Genomic DNA, 17,337 nt, shown 5'->3' with positions numbered 1-17,337 from the left:
TTTGTATAAAAAGTATGGATAACAAATTTTTCCTGATGTGTGCGTGAAGTGCTGATTTCAGACCGTCAGTTATGTGTGTGCAGGATCGAAGATCGAATTGGTATCGATAAGATGACAGCGCACACCATTAATGCTAAAAATGTGGCAATGCAAAAGATCTCCTGCTTGCGAAGGCCTTCTGCACCAGCGTCGTGACTATTTCCCAACCCCCTTACAGACCCAGCTTGGCACCTGCTAACTATTCACTTTTCCCAAGAATAAAAATATTCCCGCCAAGGACAGCTCCGTGGGACCCTAATGGGATCGAGATGGTGTGGTGGCTATTGTACCGGCTTCCCACCCAGAGGTCTGGGTTCGAATCCTGGTGGCATCAAATATTTTTCAGAGGTATCTCGATCCCTACTTGAGGTGCTTTGTGGAGGGCACTTCGAGTATGTCCGTCAGATGGGACGTTAAGCTCTGGACCCCTTGGTACCTTTCATAAAGAGTTAGCTAATTCTGACGCTGGGTTTTTCTCCACCATTCATCCTTTCCTGTCCATCCCTAATGGTGCAGTTGACCTTAGCTCTAGGTCGCCTCCCCTAAATACTACTACTACTGGGACCCTAAGGGCTGTCAAAGAAGCTTGAATGGGTACCCCTGAGAACCTTCCGTAATCCGTTTACCAGGGAGCCTTCGAGTCATAGAAAAGCCTCTAACAAAATAGTGTCAATGCTAAAGGGATGTACGATGATGAATTTTGAGGTATTGCAGCAATATTTGAAATCTATTTTTTCAAAACTTTTCCTGATATTTTTCATACTAACCATGTAGGTAATTTCTCTTCATGAATCTGGAACACCATGATGTTGATCCTGTTACATCATCACCAATGTCCCAGTTTGTAGCAATCGCTCCAGCTTGTTGAAGAGTCAATATTTTGGAAGCTGAAAATCCATATATTCTAATATCCAAGTTTTTAACTCTTCTTCTTCTAGTTCCGGCCATTTTTTAATTCCATGTCACAGGTTGCGTTTACTATTCGTAACTTTCTCTTCATGTCTTTGCCAATTGCTTATCATATTTTCAGGTGATATGAAATTCCTCTCTGCTGCTGTTTCCATGTTTTTTTATCATATGTAATCACTCTTAGCTTGAATGCAACACAGTATTAGAATCTGAGTTGTTTTTTAGTTAGCATTATCTGTCATGAAATCCCAATGGTTATATAACTTTGATGACTTGCTAAGAAAATGTTTTATTCACAAATGCATTCCAATGTTTGAAAATGAGGCAACGCCCTGCTGTTTCCATGTGTTCATTGATTTGTTGATGCGATGATTGTGAGTATCCACAATTGTGCATCCTGAGTAGGCTCTTGATGACCAACCAGCAATGGCCACCTCTTGCCTCCCTGGATTCTGCGTGATAAACTCTCCGGTAAGAGTCAGATATGGCTGATAGTGCTTCGCTGAAACTCATTGTACAGGAGTGAAGGTTGAACAAGACTGCCAGCGTACATTCCAGGGGAGCTTAGCTTAAAGAGGTGCACCATTCACATTGGAATGGATTATGTGATTACATCAGCCTTTGCCTAATCGAATAACACATATGTACGTGCACACCCTGGAGAAATCATAGCGTTGGGTGTGTGTGTGTGTGGATCTGGACTCCTTTTGCTCGAATGCTCTCTCTTTGAGAGTGAAGCAAACAATATGTCACTCAACATATTATTCTTACAGAACAGAGAAAAATAAAAGATTTATTCAATAGAATACTTAGAAGTGTATATTAATATAGCTTCAGGCACAAATTTTGACTCATACTTTTTACTACCAGTGCATAAGACGTGACACATATTTTAGCGAATTTTGAGGGGTAAAAAGTGGTTACTGTAGATTTTGCAGTCTTAAGTAAGCCCTGTGTTGATGGGCAGATGGAAAGGCATTGGGAAAACCAACCCTGGAAAGGAGTGGTGCCACCCGTACGCATATACTCCATCCATGGGGGGAGAAAGAGGTGCTCTCCCTTCCCCTTTTGCGGGAAGCAAGGTGCAATAAAACGGGGAATGCATGGAGACAAAGACTGAAGCCACCCATGCTGCTCTTTTCCTCTCAGTTTCATTTTCACCCACATTACTTTCTCCCTCTGTTTGATTCTCAAGATTTTGCATTTTTCCAGTTTTCATTTATTTTCAGACCTCTAAACTGAGGGTGCATTTTCAAGAGTAAGAATGTGAGAAACTATGTCACCCGAAATACACTCATCATTTATTCAAATCGCAGTAATATTTTTCCTTTCATTTGTTTTCTCTAATATTTCTTACTTCTGTGTTATTAATCTGTAATTTTATTTTTATTAATTTTCTCCACCTTTAAATGTGTAAATCAGTTCTCCTCTCGTTTCTTCCCATATTTTCATGCATTGCTTTATTTTTTAAATTTAATAAGTTATAACATTAACATCATCTACCTGTAGGTTTCTGCAGGTTTTTCACCTTCCCCTTCATGTGTGGGCATTTCCCGCCATTGGTTTTTTTTCATCAAGGATAAAAGCCTTATTCCCAATGTATTTCCCACAATTGTGTATATATTTCTGCACTATTTGTACTCATGCATATTCATTGTAAATCAATTGTCATTGTATAGTTCATTTTTATATTATTTAGCCCTCAAATGTTTACGTTGAATGTATTTGACGATGGGTTAGATGGAAGAAGGGACTGCCATAGTCTCAATCTCACCCAAATAAAGTCGAATAATTATTAATATCTTTCCTGGATTCATTATTTTCTATTGTTTATTACAATCAGATATCCTATGTTCATGAATGTAATTCTAAACACACATATATTTTTCCATCGGCCAACATAATTTTAGAAATGGCACCTTTGTGAAAAATGACTGACATGAAAATAAAGACAAACTCTTCGCTGACTTGGAGGCATATGAGAATTGCTAAGTGAACCTGATTGCAATGCATTGGTCAGAGGAAAATATTCTACGATGGGCCCTGTGGATATCATGCAATAAGTGGAAATCTGCCTACAAGGCATAAAGGTCCAGTCAAGTGAAACCATTTTTAGGAAGTAGTTTGGGCTTGAAGCAAATCAAGGCCCTCAGAATAAATAAATATTCTTCCACGGTGAGTGTTTTTCTGTACTTTTTTGCAGAAGTTATGCAAAACTTTGTGGATGAAATTAGAAGATACTACCAACAGTACCTGGACAGATTAGATGAAGGACAATTTCCTAAGTTTGGCATGAACAAGTGTGAAATGTTTCTCTTTTTAACCACAGTTCTGCAAGTGTGAATGCCACATGACTAATTGTTAGACACTAAAATGGAGGCGTGGTGACTTCAATGCTCAAGTAAGAAATTACATGGCAGCGATCACATGGAAAGACAAATGAGAAGTGCTCATGAAATATTCTTCCAGGAGAAAGTAACTTCCGCAATTAGCTGGTGAAGCCACTACAGTTGCGAGACCAGTTACTGGCAAACCCTGTGCAGTGGAACCTCGCTTGACAAGCACCTCGGATAGTGAGTAATTCACATAATGAGCAAGTATGTTGTGCCCAAGAATAACTCGCTTATCGAGCGACATTTTGCATAATGAGTGACAAGGAGAGGCAGACTCCTGGAGTGACTGCGCCACTGTTTACGTTTGTATTCAGCACAAGTTCTACTAGCATCGTAGTGTCACTAGTGTTCGCACTTTTGTCCAGACTTGTGTTCAGCTGTGTTATTTGTAACTTTTTGCACCAGTTTAGTAATATTTTGTCCATAGTTTCAAAAATGCCCCCAAAGAAAAAGCCATGAGAAGATATTCAAAAGAAAATAAAAATGAAGAGTGAAATCATCCAAAAACGAGAACAAAGTGTCAGCATAGCTGATCCATCATGCACATGCAATCAGTTGACATCAACTATTTGTACCTCCCTCAAGAACAAGGGAAACATTTAGGGGATAGATGCTTCCAAGGGAGTGACAAAAAATCTAAGCAATGGTTACGTATTCAGAGTGATGTTGAAAGGTTACCCTTCATATGGATAAATAATAATTGCAATACAGAATAAACTATAACTATAAACAAGAATATGATATGGGGGCAGGCAAAGGTGATGCTTGCTGACGTTGTTAAGAAAACACCAGGTTCATTAATGGATGAAAAAGAAGTATTTCAGGGAAGCCGTGGGTGATTCAAAAAGTTTAAGAGAAGAACTGGCATTCACAAAGTTGTGAGTCGTAGTGAAGCAGCAAGCTCCAACTCAGAGGCTGCAGAGAACTTCATCAGTGGCCTCAAGAAGCTCGTAGATTCTCAGCGTTGCCTGCAGCAACAGGTTTTTAATTGTGACATGACCGGCCTCTTCTGCAAAAAAATGCTGAAACAAACCTGTATAACAGAAGAGGAGAATGCACTGTCAGGCCATAAGTCAATGAAGACCATCTCACGCTGTTATTTTGTGCCAATGCAAGGGGCGATTTGAAACTCCTGTTTGTATGCCATTCAGAAACTCCAAGAGCCTTTAAGAAGTGCAAATTCCAGAAGAGAATTCTGTTTTGTAATTTATGAATCAAATTTGTGTTCCCGGTGATTTCATTCTACAATAGAAGAAAAGGCAAACATGAGCCACAATCCTAAATGTAATGTGTGAAGGTCCAACAATAATGCTTGGCTGACACGTGGCCTTTTTACTGACTTGATCAATGAAGTGTTTGGTCCTTCTGTGAAAAAGTATTTGCTTGATGTGAATCTGCCCCTCCATGTCTTGCTTGTCATGGACAATGCTCCAGCTCCGGCCTATAAGATGAACTCCTTGAGGAATTCAAATACATCAAGGTTGAGTTTCTTCCTCCCAACACTACTCCATTACTCCAGCCTATGGACCAGCAGGTTATTTCTAACTTAAAGAAGCTCTACTCTAAAGCACTTTTCGAGCATTGTTATGAGGTATCTGAAAGGACCGGTCACCATCTAGGAGAGTTTTGGAAATATCATTTCAACATTGTTGACTGCCTTAAGATGATCAAAAAGGCATTGGAAGGGATTACCCAGGGAACTTCTGCTTGGAAGAAGCTTTGGCCAGAGAGCGTCGACAAAATTGACTTAAAGGGATTTGAAACAGCAGATATAGGGCCTGTAATAACAAGATTTTGTTTTAGGCCAAGTTCCTGGGACTGGAGGTGGATAGCAATGGTATTGATGAGCGTGTGGAGGAGTACAGTCAAGCGCTGACTACTGAAGAGCTTATGGAGTTTGTTTCACAGGAAGAAGTTGTGGAGGAGAGTTTGTCTGAGGAGGAGGTAACAGCATAGCAACAATCATCTAGTGCAATAAGAAAATTGCTGAAATTATGGGAAACTGTTGCATCATCCATTAAGAATACATATGGCAGTTTTTATGTGCACTTCAGGTTCATGTAATGATAATGATGTGTCACATTTGCGTAACATTTTGAAGAATCAGCAAAAACAAATGTATCTCAACAGTTTACTAATAAGAAAGAATTAGGTAAGTATTATAAGTGGTAAAGTAATTATTTTATTTTTTATGCAAATCTAATTTGTATTCCAGGTTGGTTCATTCCGCGATAGAGGAGGAGATGAAGACTATAGTTCTCTATTACATCGTTTATGGAGAAGCGTCACCCTAATGAGACTGGCAAATGCATGCTCAAAATTTACGTAATGATAATACTATGTTGCATTTTCAAAAAATTGTATGAGTCGGTAAAAGCAAATGTCTCTCAACAGGTTACTTGTAAAAATGAAATATAAATCATAAATAGTAAACTAATTCTTTCGATTCTGTTTTGTTATCTACAAATCAAATTTGCATTCCTGGTGGTTTCATTCCTTGATGTAAGAAAAGGTGAACCTGAACCACGATCCTAAATTATGTCTTTATAATTTGCTTTGAATAAACCTTCCACAGCGTTTATTTTTTCAACATGGAACACACATATTTTACATTACTTTAAATGGAAAGAAATGATTCATTAAATTAATTTCGTGTTACAAGAAAGGTTGCAAAACAGATCATGCTCGTATTACAAGGTTCCCCTGTATTTGCATTATTGGAATTAATGTTTTCCCACAATTTACAACGTGGGTAGTTTGAAAGGTTCTCATAATCACCATCAATGTTAGCACCAGCACAATGAGTTTCCCTTTAAAGCGAGCATGTAATTCATCAGTGCTCTGGGAAGAGATGTGTGGTGCGGACGCCTCTCTGCTGTCGTTCCCATGTAGTGATTGGTGAAGATGGACGAAGTTGATATTCGAGCAGTGATCTTATACTTCATAAAGTAAGTTATGAAAGCAAAGGAAATCCATGTTGACTTTCGGAACACTCTGGGGGACTCGGCTCCTTCACATTCATCTGTTGCTTTGGGGACAAACGGTTAAGTTTGGTCGTGGCAACTTGGATGATGATCCACATAGTGGTCAGCCAAAATGTGCCACTACCCCAGAAGTTATTGCAAAAGTGCATTTTGCCCAAAAACTCAAATGGCACATTAGCGATTTCAATACACCATTGTGAGGCAATAAATAGAAGGTGGTGCCTAAGCACTTTCGCCCATGACTATGATGAGGGCTTGTGATGCCCACATGGGGTCCATGGGACACATCTTTGTTGATTGGAGTTGAAAGAAAACAAGCATTGGCCATTGAAGGGAGGACATGGTTGATGCTGGGTGTGCTCCCAAAAGGGGAGGTATGTAAGTGCCCTGGTAGAATGCAACTGCAGATTTTTCAATTCAGTACTTCAAAGAATATCATTTTAAGTAGACATTCTAACTTATAATTTTAATGCTGATAAGGACTAATTGGTGAATATTATTATTTTCTTTTAGTATTATCATTAACAGTAAATTTCATTAACTCAGTGATTTTCTTTTTTCAATGCATTGAATGAAGTTTTTTACCTATATTTTCATGTTTAAAATTCCTGAAGATTCCCTGAATTCATGCAAGAAACTTTTCTAGTACCAAGTTCATTAATAATGATATTATTTATCCCGAAGATCAAATGAGTTGAACGCCACATATATACAGTGGAACCTCGCTTAACGAGCATATTTCGTTCTAGAATTGAACTCATTAGAGATACAAGTTTTCCTTAATACTGTGGAACCTCACTTGGCAAGTGCCTCATATAGCGAGTAATTAGCATTTCAAGCAAAACTATTTATAGAAAAATAGTTTCGCTTAACAAGCAACCTCTTGCATAACGAGTGGAAAGGAGAGGGAAGTTCCCAGAATAATTGCAGGCTTGGTGCTCCAGTTTGTGTTATGCACTGGTCCCACTGGTGTATTAATATTGCCAGCGATCACTCATTTCAAATTGCGTTCAGACATATTATTATTGATTTGTATGTGCAAGGTTTTATAAAATTTGTTGCCAAGTTAAATAACATTTTGTGCATAGTTTCATAAATGTCTCCAAAGAAATATCCACAAGAAGGCATACATAAGAGAATAAAAATAACTGTAGAAATAAAAGATAAAATCATAGAAAAGCAGAAACAAGGAGTGAGCATGGCTAATCTAGCATGCTCTTGCAATCGATCTACATCAGCACTTGGCGCTATCCTCGAGAATATGGACAAAATTAAGGAGATAATTGCTTCATAAGGAGTGACAAGAAAATGCAATGGTTGCATATTGCTAAAGATATTGAAAGGTTGTTTCTCATGTGGATGCGCAAAAAGCATTTGTAAGGCACTGCTATCAACAAGAGCATCATTTTTGAGACCAGTTTGCTGACACCCTTTAAGACCAGCATCCACGGCATTGTGAGGTACAGTGAAGCAGCGAGTTCCAACGCAAAGGCAGCCGAGAGCCTCATCGGGGACTTCCAGGAGCTGGTAGATTCTGAGGGTTACCTGCCGCAACTGGTTTTTAATGGTAGTGAATGGCTTCTCATCTGGAAAAAGAAGCCAAAGCAAACCTGTTTGGCAGTAGAAGAGAATGCATTGTCTGGCCACAAGTCAATGGAAGACCGTCTCGCGCTGCTATTTTGTGCCAATGCAAGCAGTGGCTGAAAATTAAACCCCTGCTTGTTTAACATTCAGAAACTCCATGGGCCTTCAAGGAGTGTACATTCCAGAAGAGTAGACCAAATGTGATATAAAAAATTATGCATTCATTCACTTAAATGAAAAGCAACAATCAAACTGTGGCATTCTTTTTCTAGCTAATATATCATAATTTGCGAGTGTATATTATGATTTTTGTCGGCAGCCGAGCAGATGCACTTCGTACATCGTAAACAGCTGCCACAAAATTCAACGGTCTCTGATTATTTCTTTAAGATTTAACTTTTGAAGTGCATCTTTTTTGGTGAGCTTTACTGCAAAATTCAATGGCCTTGAATTGTTTTGGCTATAATTTTTAATGTGCATGTCTTTTTTCCGAGCTAAGTGTTATTATCCCCGATGAAATCTATGTATCTATCTTCCTGGTACCCACGAGCCATCCCTAGGGTGTGTGGCACGAGATGATTGGACACCTGGCATGCAACATCAAAAATTAAGTTTTTCTTAACTTCTAGTTTGCATTATTGTAAAATAGTTGTAATAATGTAGATCATGTTACCTACAATGATATGTGCTGAAAACGTACTATAGTATCTAAGTTAGAGCCCAGAGCTCTGGGAGTTATGAGAGCACACGAGCCCTTCCACCACATAAAGGTTATAGTCCATTCAGGGGTATTTTTTCTTTATTCACTTTTCTTTTACTTTTCTTCATTCTCAAGTGGTGATATGTTAGGCAATTGAGGGAGCTCTAAGGAGACCTTGGCTACATTTGTGGTGACCGTGCAATTATTTTACATTTCTATGGCCCTTTAATTAAGCATTTTAAGATAATAAGTAATATAAGCTGATTTTAACTTCAGCTACATGATCCTGTTATAATATGTTTTCTGTGTAGATTTCTTTGCATTGAAACTTCTAATTGATAAGAGCTACTTGGGGAATGTTGTGGTTGTGTGCATTGGACCATTTATAAGACTTTTCCCCCCCATTTGCAGGAGATTTCTGGGTGAACCTTGACCCCCCATCTCCAGGGGCACCGCAAGGAGCATCGGGGGCCAATGGAGCCCCCAGTGCCCCCCTCTCGCAGATCTCGGTGGGGCAGTTTGGGGCTTGGGCTGTCTCGGTTGATGGCCGTGTTTGGTACAGGCGTGGCGTGAAGAGTGGGTCAGTTGACGACAGTGCAACATCACGGCTGCTGGGACACAGCTGGGTTGAAATGGTTGGCCGAATGTCTGTCATTTCCGTGGGGCCAAACGATCAGGTATTCTGTGCTTGGTCAATCACGCATGAAAACACATTCATTTCAAACAGTAACAAGATGATTCTTTTTTCCTGGAATGCAATGAAGATATTTTTATTCCAAGCTAAATTGTTTTCTGTATTGTCTTGGTCAATGCAGGTGACATATAATATATAATAATAATAATAATTTTATTTCCCCAATTGACAAGTACATAGTATGGTACAGAATATCATACAATTATGTAATCGTATAGGGTACGTCAAGAAGTACAGTAACTGGATTACTAGCCAGAGAAAAGAAAAATAAAATAAAATTACACCTACACACATAGTTAAGGATTTACACAATATAAAATTCAGAATTACCCAGAATTGAAGTAGTCGTTCACACTGTAAACACATTTTTCATTTAATTACATAAATAACTTATTTTTTAAAATAGAGAGTGATTTCTCATTTTTTAAACTAATGGGAAGCCTGTTGAATATTTGGATGCACAGAGAACGAGGTCCCTTGGACATCATTGTCATGCTAGCAGTCACTACACACAGATGATTTCTTGTCCTAGTCCCATAGGCATGTGTGCCATTATTTGATGGGAATAGATGCATGTTCTTTTTTGCAAAAATTATCGAATTATAAATAAAAACACTAGGGACTGTTAAGATGCCAAGGCTTTGAAAGAGAGGTCTGCAGTGGGCTCTATAGGGTTTATTGCACATGGACCTAAGCAATTTCTTTTGTTCAGAAACCACATCATTTAAAATTTTTACGTTGGGTGGCTACAGTCTACCAGCATTTTGTAAATGAATCGTAAAGAGTGACATCAGTATACAGTGTACGTCATAAAGTCATGAAATTCCATGGCATTAAATCTGAGCATTGTCTTGGCTGAAAATAAATGTCATTTAAAGCGTACAAATATTAATACCACCCACTGATGCACACCCATGCTGATTTGATCCCACTTTTAGAATTTGATTTCATACTTCTTTCCTTTTGTTTTCTTTTTTTATTTATTATCACAAAAACCTCCCAATTTATATATTGGCAAGGGATGAGACCCAATGAGAAGTGGAGGATCATCTCAAAACTTCATGGCTTCATGCAAAGATGGAAATCATGGCCAGCATATTTTGGAAAAAAACCTGCCTGTAAAATTCTGGATAGTTTTATTTGAAAATTGAGGAAAAGAAGCTATCTAGTTGAAGTATTGTCACCTAGCTAAGTGAAAACAAGTGAACATAGCCCATTGAGAGGGTTGTAAAGACCACTGGAGGTGAGACCCTTCTCAAGTTATAAATCATAAAATGGTCGTCCATTTACTGCCATGCTTCGCTTTTTGGAAAATGGAACAAAAACCAAATAAATGAAGAAAGTCCTACGCTGCACTCTCAAATGAATGCCAATCTCTGTCATCCACTGCTGTGACAGGTCAGGGGCCATCCAAGCTTTTGTAGTCTGCTGGTAATGTCTAACATTTTAAAAGTAGAAAGAGTGTCTGGTCATTCCCATTATGTACCATTTTCTCAGTTCCAGCTGCATAACAACAAAGAAGGGATGACATGATTATTCGTCTTATTCCTCCACTAACGCTGTTCACTTGAATGGCCAGTGACCTCCCTGGGAGCAGCCAATGCACCAAAATAGATTCGTCAGCTTTGACTATGAATTCTCCTGGGTAACTGTCAGTTATCTCTTTTAATTTGTTGCCAGGCCACAGAGCAAAGGCATCATCCTGGGTGAATATCTCTTCACACTCTTCCCTTACATGGCACATGTTGTCTTAGGCTAGAAACTTTTCTACTTAACCTTGGAATCCAGAAAGCCCATCTTCGCCAAGAATCATAGACAATCGCTTAGATTTCTGACTTAGGAGTGCACTAGTAACTGGAATTTTGAAGCTTTGTATCTCTAAAAACCATCTAAATATTGCTCCGCCAATCTTCTCATTAGGTGAAGTATGACAGAGGTCAGGCCCTTTACCTGTGCCTAGTTGTTTTCTCGCTAATTGTTCTCTGTTGGATTCTTTTAAAGCAAAGAATAAAGGTAAAGTGATGATGGGGATATTTCACGCTTCTTGAAAATGTCACCTCCCCTCATCCCACTGTTGTCTTAAAAATTGTTAGTTACTCTTTCTAGGTGATTTATTTGCCAACCACATCCTTTGTAAGTATTTTTAGAAAAAGAAGGGAAAAGAGCACTTTAAATTAGCCATAGAATGCATGTCATAATAATTCATGAAATGAACTTACAATGATTCCGTTAGTATTAGTTGGCCTGTGGTTGTACAGAAACACAAAAGAGATTAACCCGTAGTGATCACTGATTAAAGGGATGCACATTGCATGATGGGATAAAAAGCATAAGCGTCGTAATCAATATGAAGGTCGTTCTGTTTGGTGATAGTAGAGTTCACCCAGTACCGACGGCATGTGAAATTCTTTCATCAGGGTGAACCGGGGGGGTCCAAATCCATTCCTTGTGCCACCAATGGTTTCCCAAGAAGATCTGTCGCCCAAAAAATCACATAGCTTGGGTTGAACTGAGGATGCTTGGAGAGGCTTGCCCGAGAATCGAACCCAAGACCTCCTGTCAGGAGTCCAATGCTCTACCTCTGGATTACAACTTCCCCGTATGATGGGATATTAATAATAATAAATATTCCAGGCATGGAACATTTGATGTGATCATTCTACTTAATTGTACAATTAAAAATCATATTACAAAGACACACTGGCGTTGCGTTGGTGTCAAGAAAATTGAAAAGACTTCACCTGTGTCTATTCACTGCTTTAGGGTAAACTTCATGCTGAAGCAATTTTAATTACTCAAAATTTTGAATTGTTTAACTAAAGCAGCTCTATCAGCTGTAGACATTAAAGTCAAGAAATTGTTGTGAAGTCAAGGAAGTGCTGCTTCCCCCTGGAGTGGGTAAGCAGCACCTGAACCAAAGAATAAATGATTTGTTGTGAAATTAAGCTTGTACTTAGTTTGAAATGATCAATTTCCTTAAACCAATTTATTCTCGTTATGGAACTTCATGGCTGAAGAGGGTATAACTATGTCAAGGCATATTAAATGAAAATTAAAATGTAATATGGTAAAAAGCTAAAAAACGGAAATCAAAATTTTAAATTTAATTCCAATTACATACTCGTATGTCAATGCAGTCATAAAAATTTCCTTGAAAATCCTGGACACATTTTCCCAATAAGAATCCAAGGAATATTTGTTTTCTTTCATCAAATGAAATTGAATGGGGATGTACAAATCACATTTTGGAGCTTTCCCTTGAAGATCAGGAAATTTTCAGGCTTATAAATAAATGTGTTATTGATTTCACATTATGAAGTGTTCACAGTATGATTTACTTTAATAAGATAGATTAATATTAATCAGGGACACACTATATATTTAATTCCTTCTTCCTCATGGAAGTCGCAAGCATAAAAATAGAATACTAAAATTATTCCAAATAAATTGTTTTGTTGCAATTTGATGATCCAATGCCATTTGTCCTAACCTGTGTCTGCTTCTGGGAAATGAGATGATTTGTGTGTGCACTCCTCAGTTGAATGTTGGTATGTTGCAGGTTTGGGCAATCGGCATGGAAGACCGCCACCTGTACATGCGGTCGGGTGTTCTGCTTCCCTCGGAGCCCACCGGGAGAGCATGGCGCCGGCTGCAACTTCCTGTGGCTACGATGGCACAAATGCACCCCGGACACCCTTATATCAGTGACGCCACCAGGAAGCAGCAGCGCTCTCGACTAAGAGCCAGCAGCACAGGGAGTGAGGGCAGCTTGCATTCCGCAGAGGACTCCACCCTATCGAGTGGTGCCTCCCCCATCAAAGGGACCAAAGGGCCCGAGGATGCGCAATCCACGGGCAATGTGGTGCACATGATGACCCTAAGAAACAGGTGGGCGAGGGCTGCCTGAGTCAGTCAGTCCATGCACACACACGCACGCAGTGGTCTAATCCTGTGGAGCATCATTAATCTGGAAGTAAATACGCTCAAGCCTCTTTCGAATGAACTCTGGCGCAAGGCAAACCCGGAGAACAAAAAATTATGCTCCTTATTTTCCTCACAAAATTTTACCTGGATTTCCTCTTTCTTTTCAACAAACATCCAATTGACAAAATTTCTGTTGAACAAAATGATCTGCTGACCCAAAAATAATTTTTAAATTCCCTTTTATGAAAATGAAAAAGGTAGACATAGGTTTAGATTTGCTGTTTCTGTGATAAGATTTGTGATTACTTGAAAACTCATATGTTTATCAGTTGCAAACTATTTAATTGACCAAGGATGGTATGTGGTATTCCTTTCTTGTCATTCCAGTTAATGTTTCTAAGCTCTTTCTTCAACAGTCTTCCCTATTTTATCCTCTCGAATCGAAGTGAAGCCAGAAAGTTTTAAGTATACTGATGTTACTGTTCAGTGGAACGAAATTATGATCTGAATCTATATCAATTCCTGGGGAACTGAGAATTAATCACCCTGTTCTTAAATCTCTGCCTCATCATTATATAGTCTGAAATCTTTCTGAGCCCCTGGGCATTTTCCATGTATGCCTATGCCTGTTGTGATGGCTAAACCAAGTGTTGGTTAACGATTAACCCCTGTCTCCTACAGAACTCAATTGCTTCATCCCAGCTTACATTTCTGGCTACTAAACCATAATCTCCCACCTCACCACCATCTCTTACTTCGCCCAACATCACATTCCAATTCCTTATCACTATCACATGTTTCCCTGTAGGAACACCTGCAATCATTTCCTATAACCGATTGTATTCTCTGTCAACTCTTTCCTCCCTATCAGTGTTCAACAAACTCATTAGTGAACAGAGCCAACTTTTTTATACTTGAAATATGTAGGTAGGTTTACTGCTATTAATTTAGTTAGGGTATTCCTTTGCTAAAAACGTGATCAATCTGATTGTGGTGCATTCGCTGAGCATTGCATAAACCTGTACATCATTATTTTTAAAGACATAATTTATTGATGAAATTAAATTTTTAGATGTCCATAAAATTAAATTTTTACGATAACTGACAAACACTAATGTGAACAATGGCCTTACATCTCCTAGGAATGTGTGTTTAATGCAAGTTTGTATGTTGTTGTTCTTATGTTAAGGCAAGATCCCAGATGCTCATGGATTAGACCATTTCTCAATTTACTTTTGATAAGGTTCATGCCTGAAAGTGATGGTTTGCACGACTATGTAGACCCTAAAAAGGGAAGAAGAGCAAAGGCGAGTTTTTTCAGCTGATTGTACGAGTTCTGAGTACTATTCTGGGTGTTAAAAATCATTATATCTTCCCTCTCCAGGTCTTTCAAAGCACATCGCTTGTGCAGCAAACTAGGTTTGTATCTGTTTTTCGGTGCAGGTACCAACTACAATTCTAGTCTATCCTGCAGGGACATGTGCTCAGAAGCAATGCATTGTGGAACATTGCGATGCTAAGAGACAACTTGATAATATGCATTGACATTTTATCTCTATGGAAAAGTTTTCTCAATAAGTCGCTTCAGAGCACTCATCTAAAGATAAAGACATAAACTTTGACTCCGGTGAATGGACCACAAAGTTTCATTTACAGTGTGCGTGTGTGCCTGCTCACGGTATTTTGCTGAAGAGCCACATGTGGTTCATGAACCACGGTTTACCAACCACTGCTCCCTGTGACTGCTTCATGGTTAGGAGATCTGAACATTGACTAAGGTGTTGGTTCAGGTTTTGCTTTTACCAATAATATTCTATCACTCTCTCTCTCTCCGTTAATTGCCCTTCTGTTTACCTCTTTGCTCAATATTATTGCCACATCTCGCTCTCTCTCTCTTCTTCTCTGCTGTATATTATGTCATAACTATTGCGTCAGTGATCCCTGCTTATCCTTCCATCGCACTCTCTGCTTTGCCTTTTTCAGAGCAGGGTCGCCCTTTGCCGTCAACTTTCATGGCCGTCCTATCGTCTTGGGATTGTATTGGTGGGTGAAATCAAGTTTCGTCTCTAGTTATGAATCGATGGGAAAAATTGTACTCTCTTCACTAAAACTGCTCCAAGAGGACCTCGGCAATATTCATTCGAATGTTTTTGGTCCAAAATGAGCGAGCGTGGCACCCAATGCCCAAATAGCTTATGTCTGTCAAATTCTTAAGTTAATGCATGAAAAATACATTCTTTTGATGTGCCCATAGCTTCTGCTGTCTCTCTAATCTTAATTCAATGGTTGGCCACCACCATTTGGTGAACTTTTTCGATGTTATCAGTGGTTGATGCAGTTTTTAAGCGTCCGGAAGGCTCATCATCAGCCAAGCCGGTAGAGCCACTTTTCTTTTCAAACATTTAATGACGGCTCGATACCCAATTTTTCCCATTTTAACAAAAACCCTCTTGGTGAATCACTCAAACCATTATCAAGCAAACACTGACTGTCCAAAATGGCTGAAATTTTGGCGATTCCCTTTTAACACATGCACAAACATATTTCCCAACTTTTGTTGAGGAGTGCTGCCATCTTCATGTCGAGGTCGGAAAGTTTTCAGATCACCCATGTATTTAATGCTTGTCAAACAAGTCAATGCTTCTACATTCCTCTTCCTCACCTGTCTTCCCTGATTTATCCCCTTAGATCTGCTGTTACCCTTGGTTAGTACTAAATTACGATATGCATCTGCTTCCGGTAAAGTGTGAATTGCTCACGCTGTTCCTAAATCTGTGCCTATTCATAACATAGTCTAGCTGACATCTTTCTGGATCTACAGGCATTTTGTACATGTACCTGCATCTGCTGTGATGTTTCATGTTAGTGCTCATTTTGATCAAGCTTTGTCTCCTGCAGAACTGTATTTCTATTACAAATACAATGCACGTTAGGCAGAATGAATACTCCCATCTACGTAAAGTCAGGTTTTGTTTCTTGAAATTTGGCATAATGGAAACTCAGCAATCTGTTTATTTAAATATCTCAGTTTTGTGCTTGGCCTTAATTTGAACCATGATTAAAACCGAAAAGTATGGTGCAAGGCAATTAGGCATGGTTGGCGGCCGCGACCTCATTGCTGGGAGCGCAGCACAGAATGAGAGAGTCTCATTCAGTTTATGCGTCTTTTATTTAAGCCTTGTCAAGCAATGGGGCTCAGGCACCGGGGAGTAGGGACGAGCGAGCGGGGCAAGGCTGGGCATCTCTGGTGTGGTCGTCGGAGCCTACGACCGACGGACACAGAGGCAGGGTATCGGGTGAGGAATGAGGAAGGGAGTGGGGTGGTCGGGATAGGTGCAGGGAAGGGCTGGGCATCTCTCGTGTGGTCGTAGGCTCGACCAATGGACTCAGAGACAGGGTATCGGGTGAGGAATCGGTAAGGAATGGGGTCCTGCTCCCAGAGCATCTCGCTTTATGTAGCATTGCGCCTTCAGGGGGAGGGACTTCAAAGTAGCAACATAGTAACTGCATTGTAGCAACAAGGGAATTGGGTGGCGGACATTGTCTTGTCTTGGTTTCTGAGAAACTTGCACTACATCACCATACATTGTCTGGTATGCTGGGGGGCACTCCTTGGGAGAGTTAACCAATAGTGGGGGTTTCCAAGAAACCCGCACTGCATCAATGCTAATCTGAGAAATAGGAAGATACTGAAAAAGAAATGGCAGTAAAATGGAAAAATCATTACTTGAAATTATAAAAGTGTAGAAGATATTGACAGTGATTGTGGTTGCCCACTAATGCTGGCTACTGTGCCAATGTCTGTTCAATGTGTTCTCATTGTAGGGCAGCGGTTGCCGCCAGTGGAGCCATGGCCTCATCGCTGGCTATCCTTGGCAATGCCCACAAAGCCATGGCATATCCTGCCAGGGTCAAGGCAGGCAGCGAAGCGTCTGAATCGGAGACAGAGTCGTGCACTTTTGGGCCCCCTCATGAGGACGAGGACTGGGGTGAATGGGGCAGCGAGGAGGAGGGTAGCGGCCTGGCGAAGAAGGGGCGGCAGCTGAGGCCGGAGCCTCTGTGGGGATGGGTCACGGGTGGGTCGTGCACCGTGGACCCACATCAGAGCCC

The 17,337-nt window shown here is 39.9% G+C and overlaps 1 protein-coding gene across 1 annotated transcript in view; it reads left to right on the top strand.

Annotated features, from left to right (window-relative positions):
- Window positions 1-17,337, top strand: part of Pex23 (peroxin 23) — a 71,923-nt gene that overhangs the window by 16,246 nt on the left and 38,340 nt on the right. The window contains exons 8-10 of the mRNA XM_071586362.1: window positions 9,021-9,286; window positions 12,863-13,191; window positions 17,053-17,337. The exon at window positions 17,053-17,337 is cut by the window's right edge and continues 6 nt beyond it. Coding sequence (XP_071442463.1) covers window positions 9,021-9,286; window positions 12,863-13,191; window positions 17,053-17,337 — 880 coding nt within the window. The remainder of the gene's footprint in view (window positions 1-9,020; window positions 9,287-12,862; window positions 13,192-17,052) is intronic.

Source organism: Hetaerina americana, unplaced genomic scaffold, assembly GCF_022747635.1.
Source record: "Hetaerina americana unplaced genomic scaffold, ioHetAmer1.1.p SCAF_22, whole genome shotgun sequence".
Taxonomy (NCBI): Eukaryota; Metazoa; Arthropoda; class Insecta; order Odonata; family Calopterygidae; genus Hetaerina; species Hetaerina americana.
The sequence above is the reverse complement of the archived record's forward strand: the minus strand, read 5'-3'. Positions and strand labels throughout refer to the sequence as shown.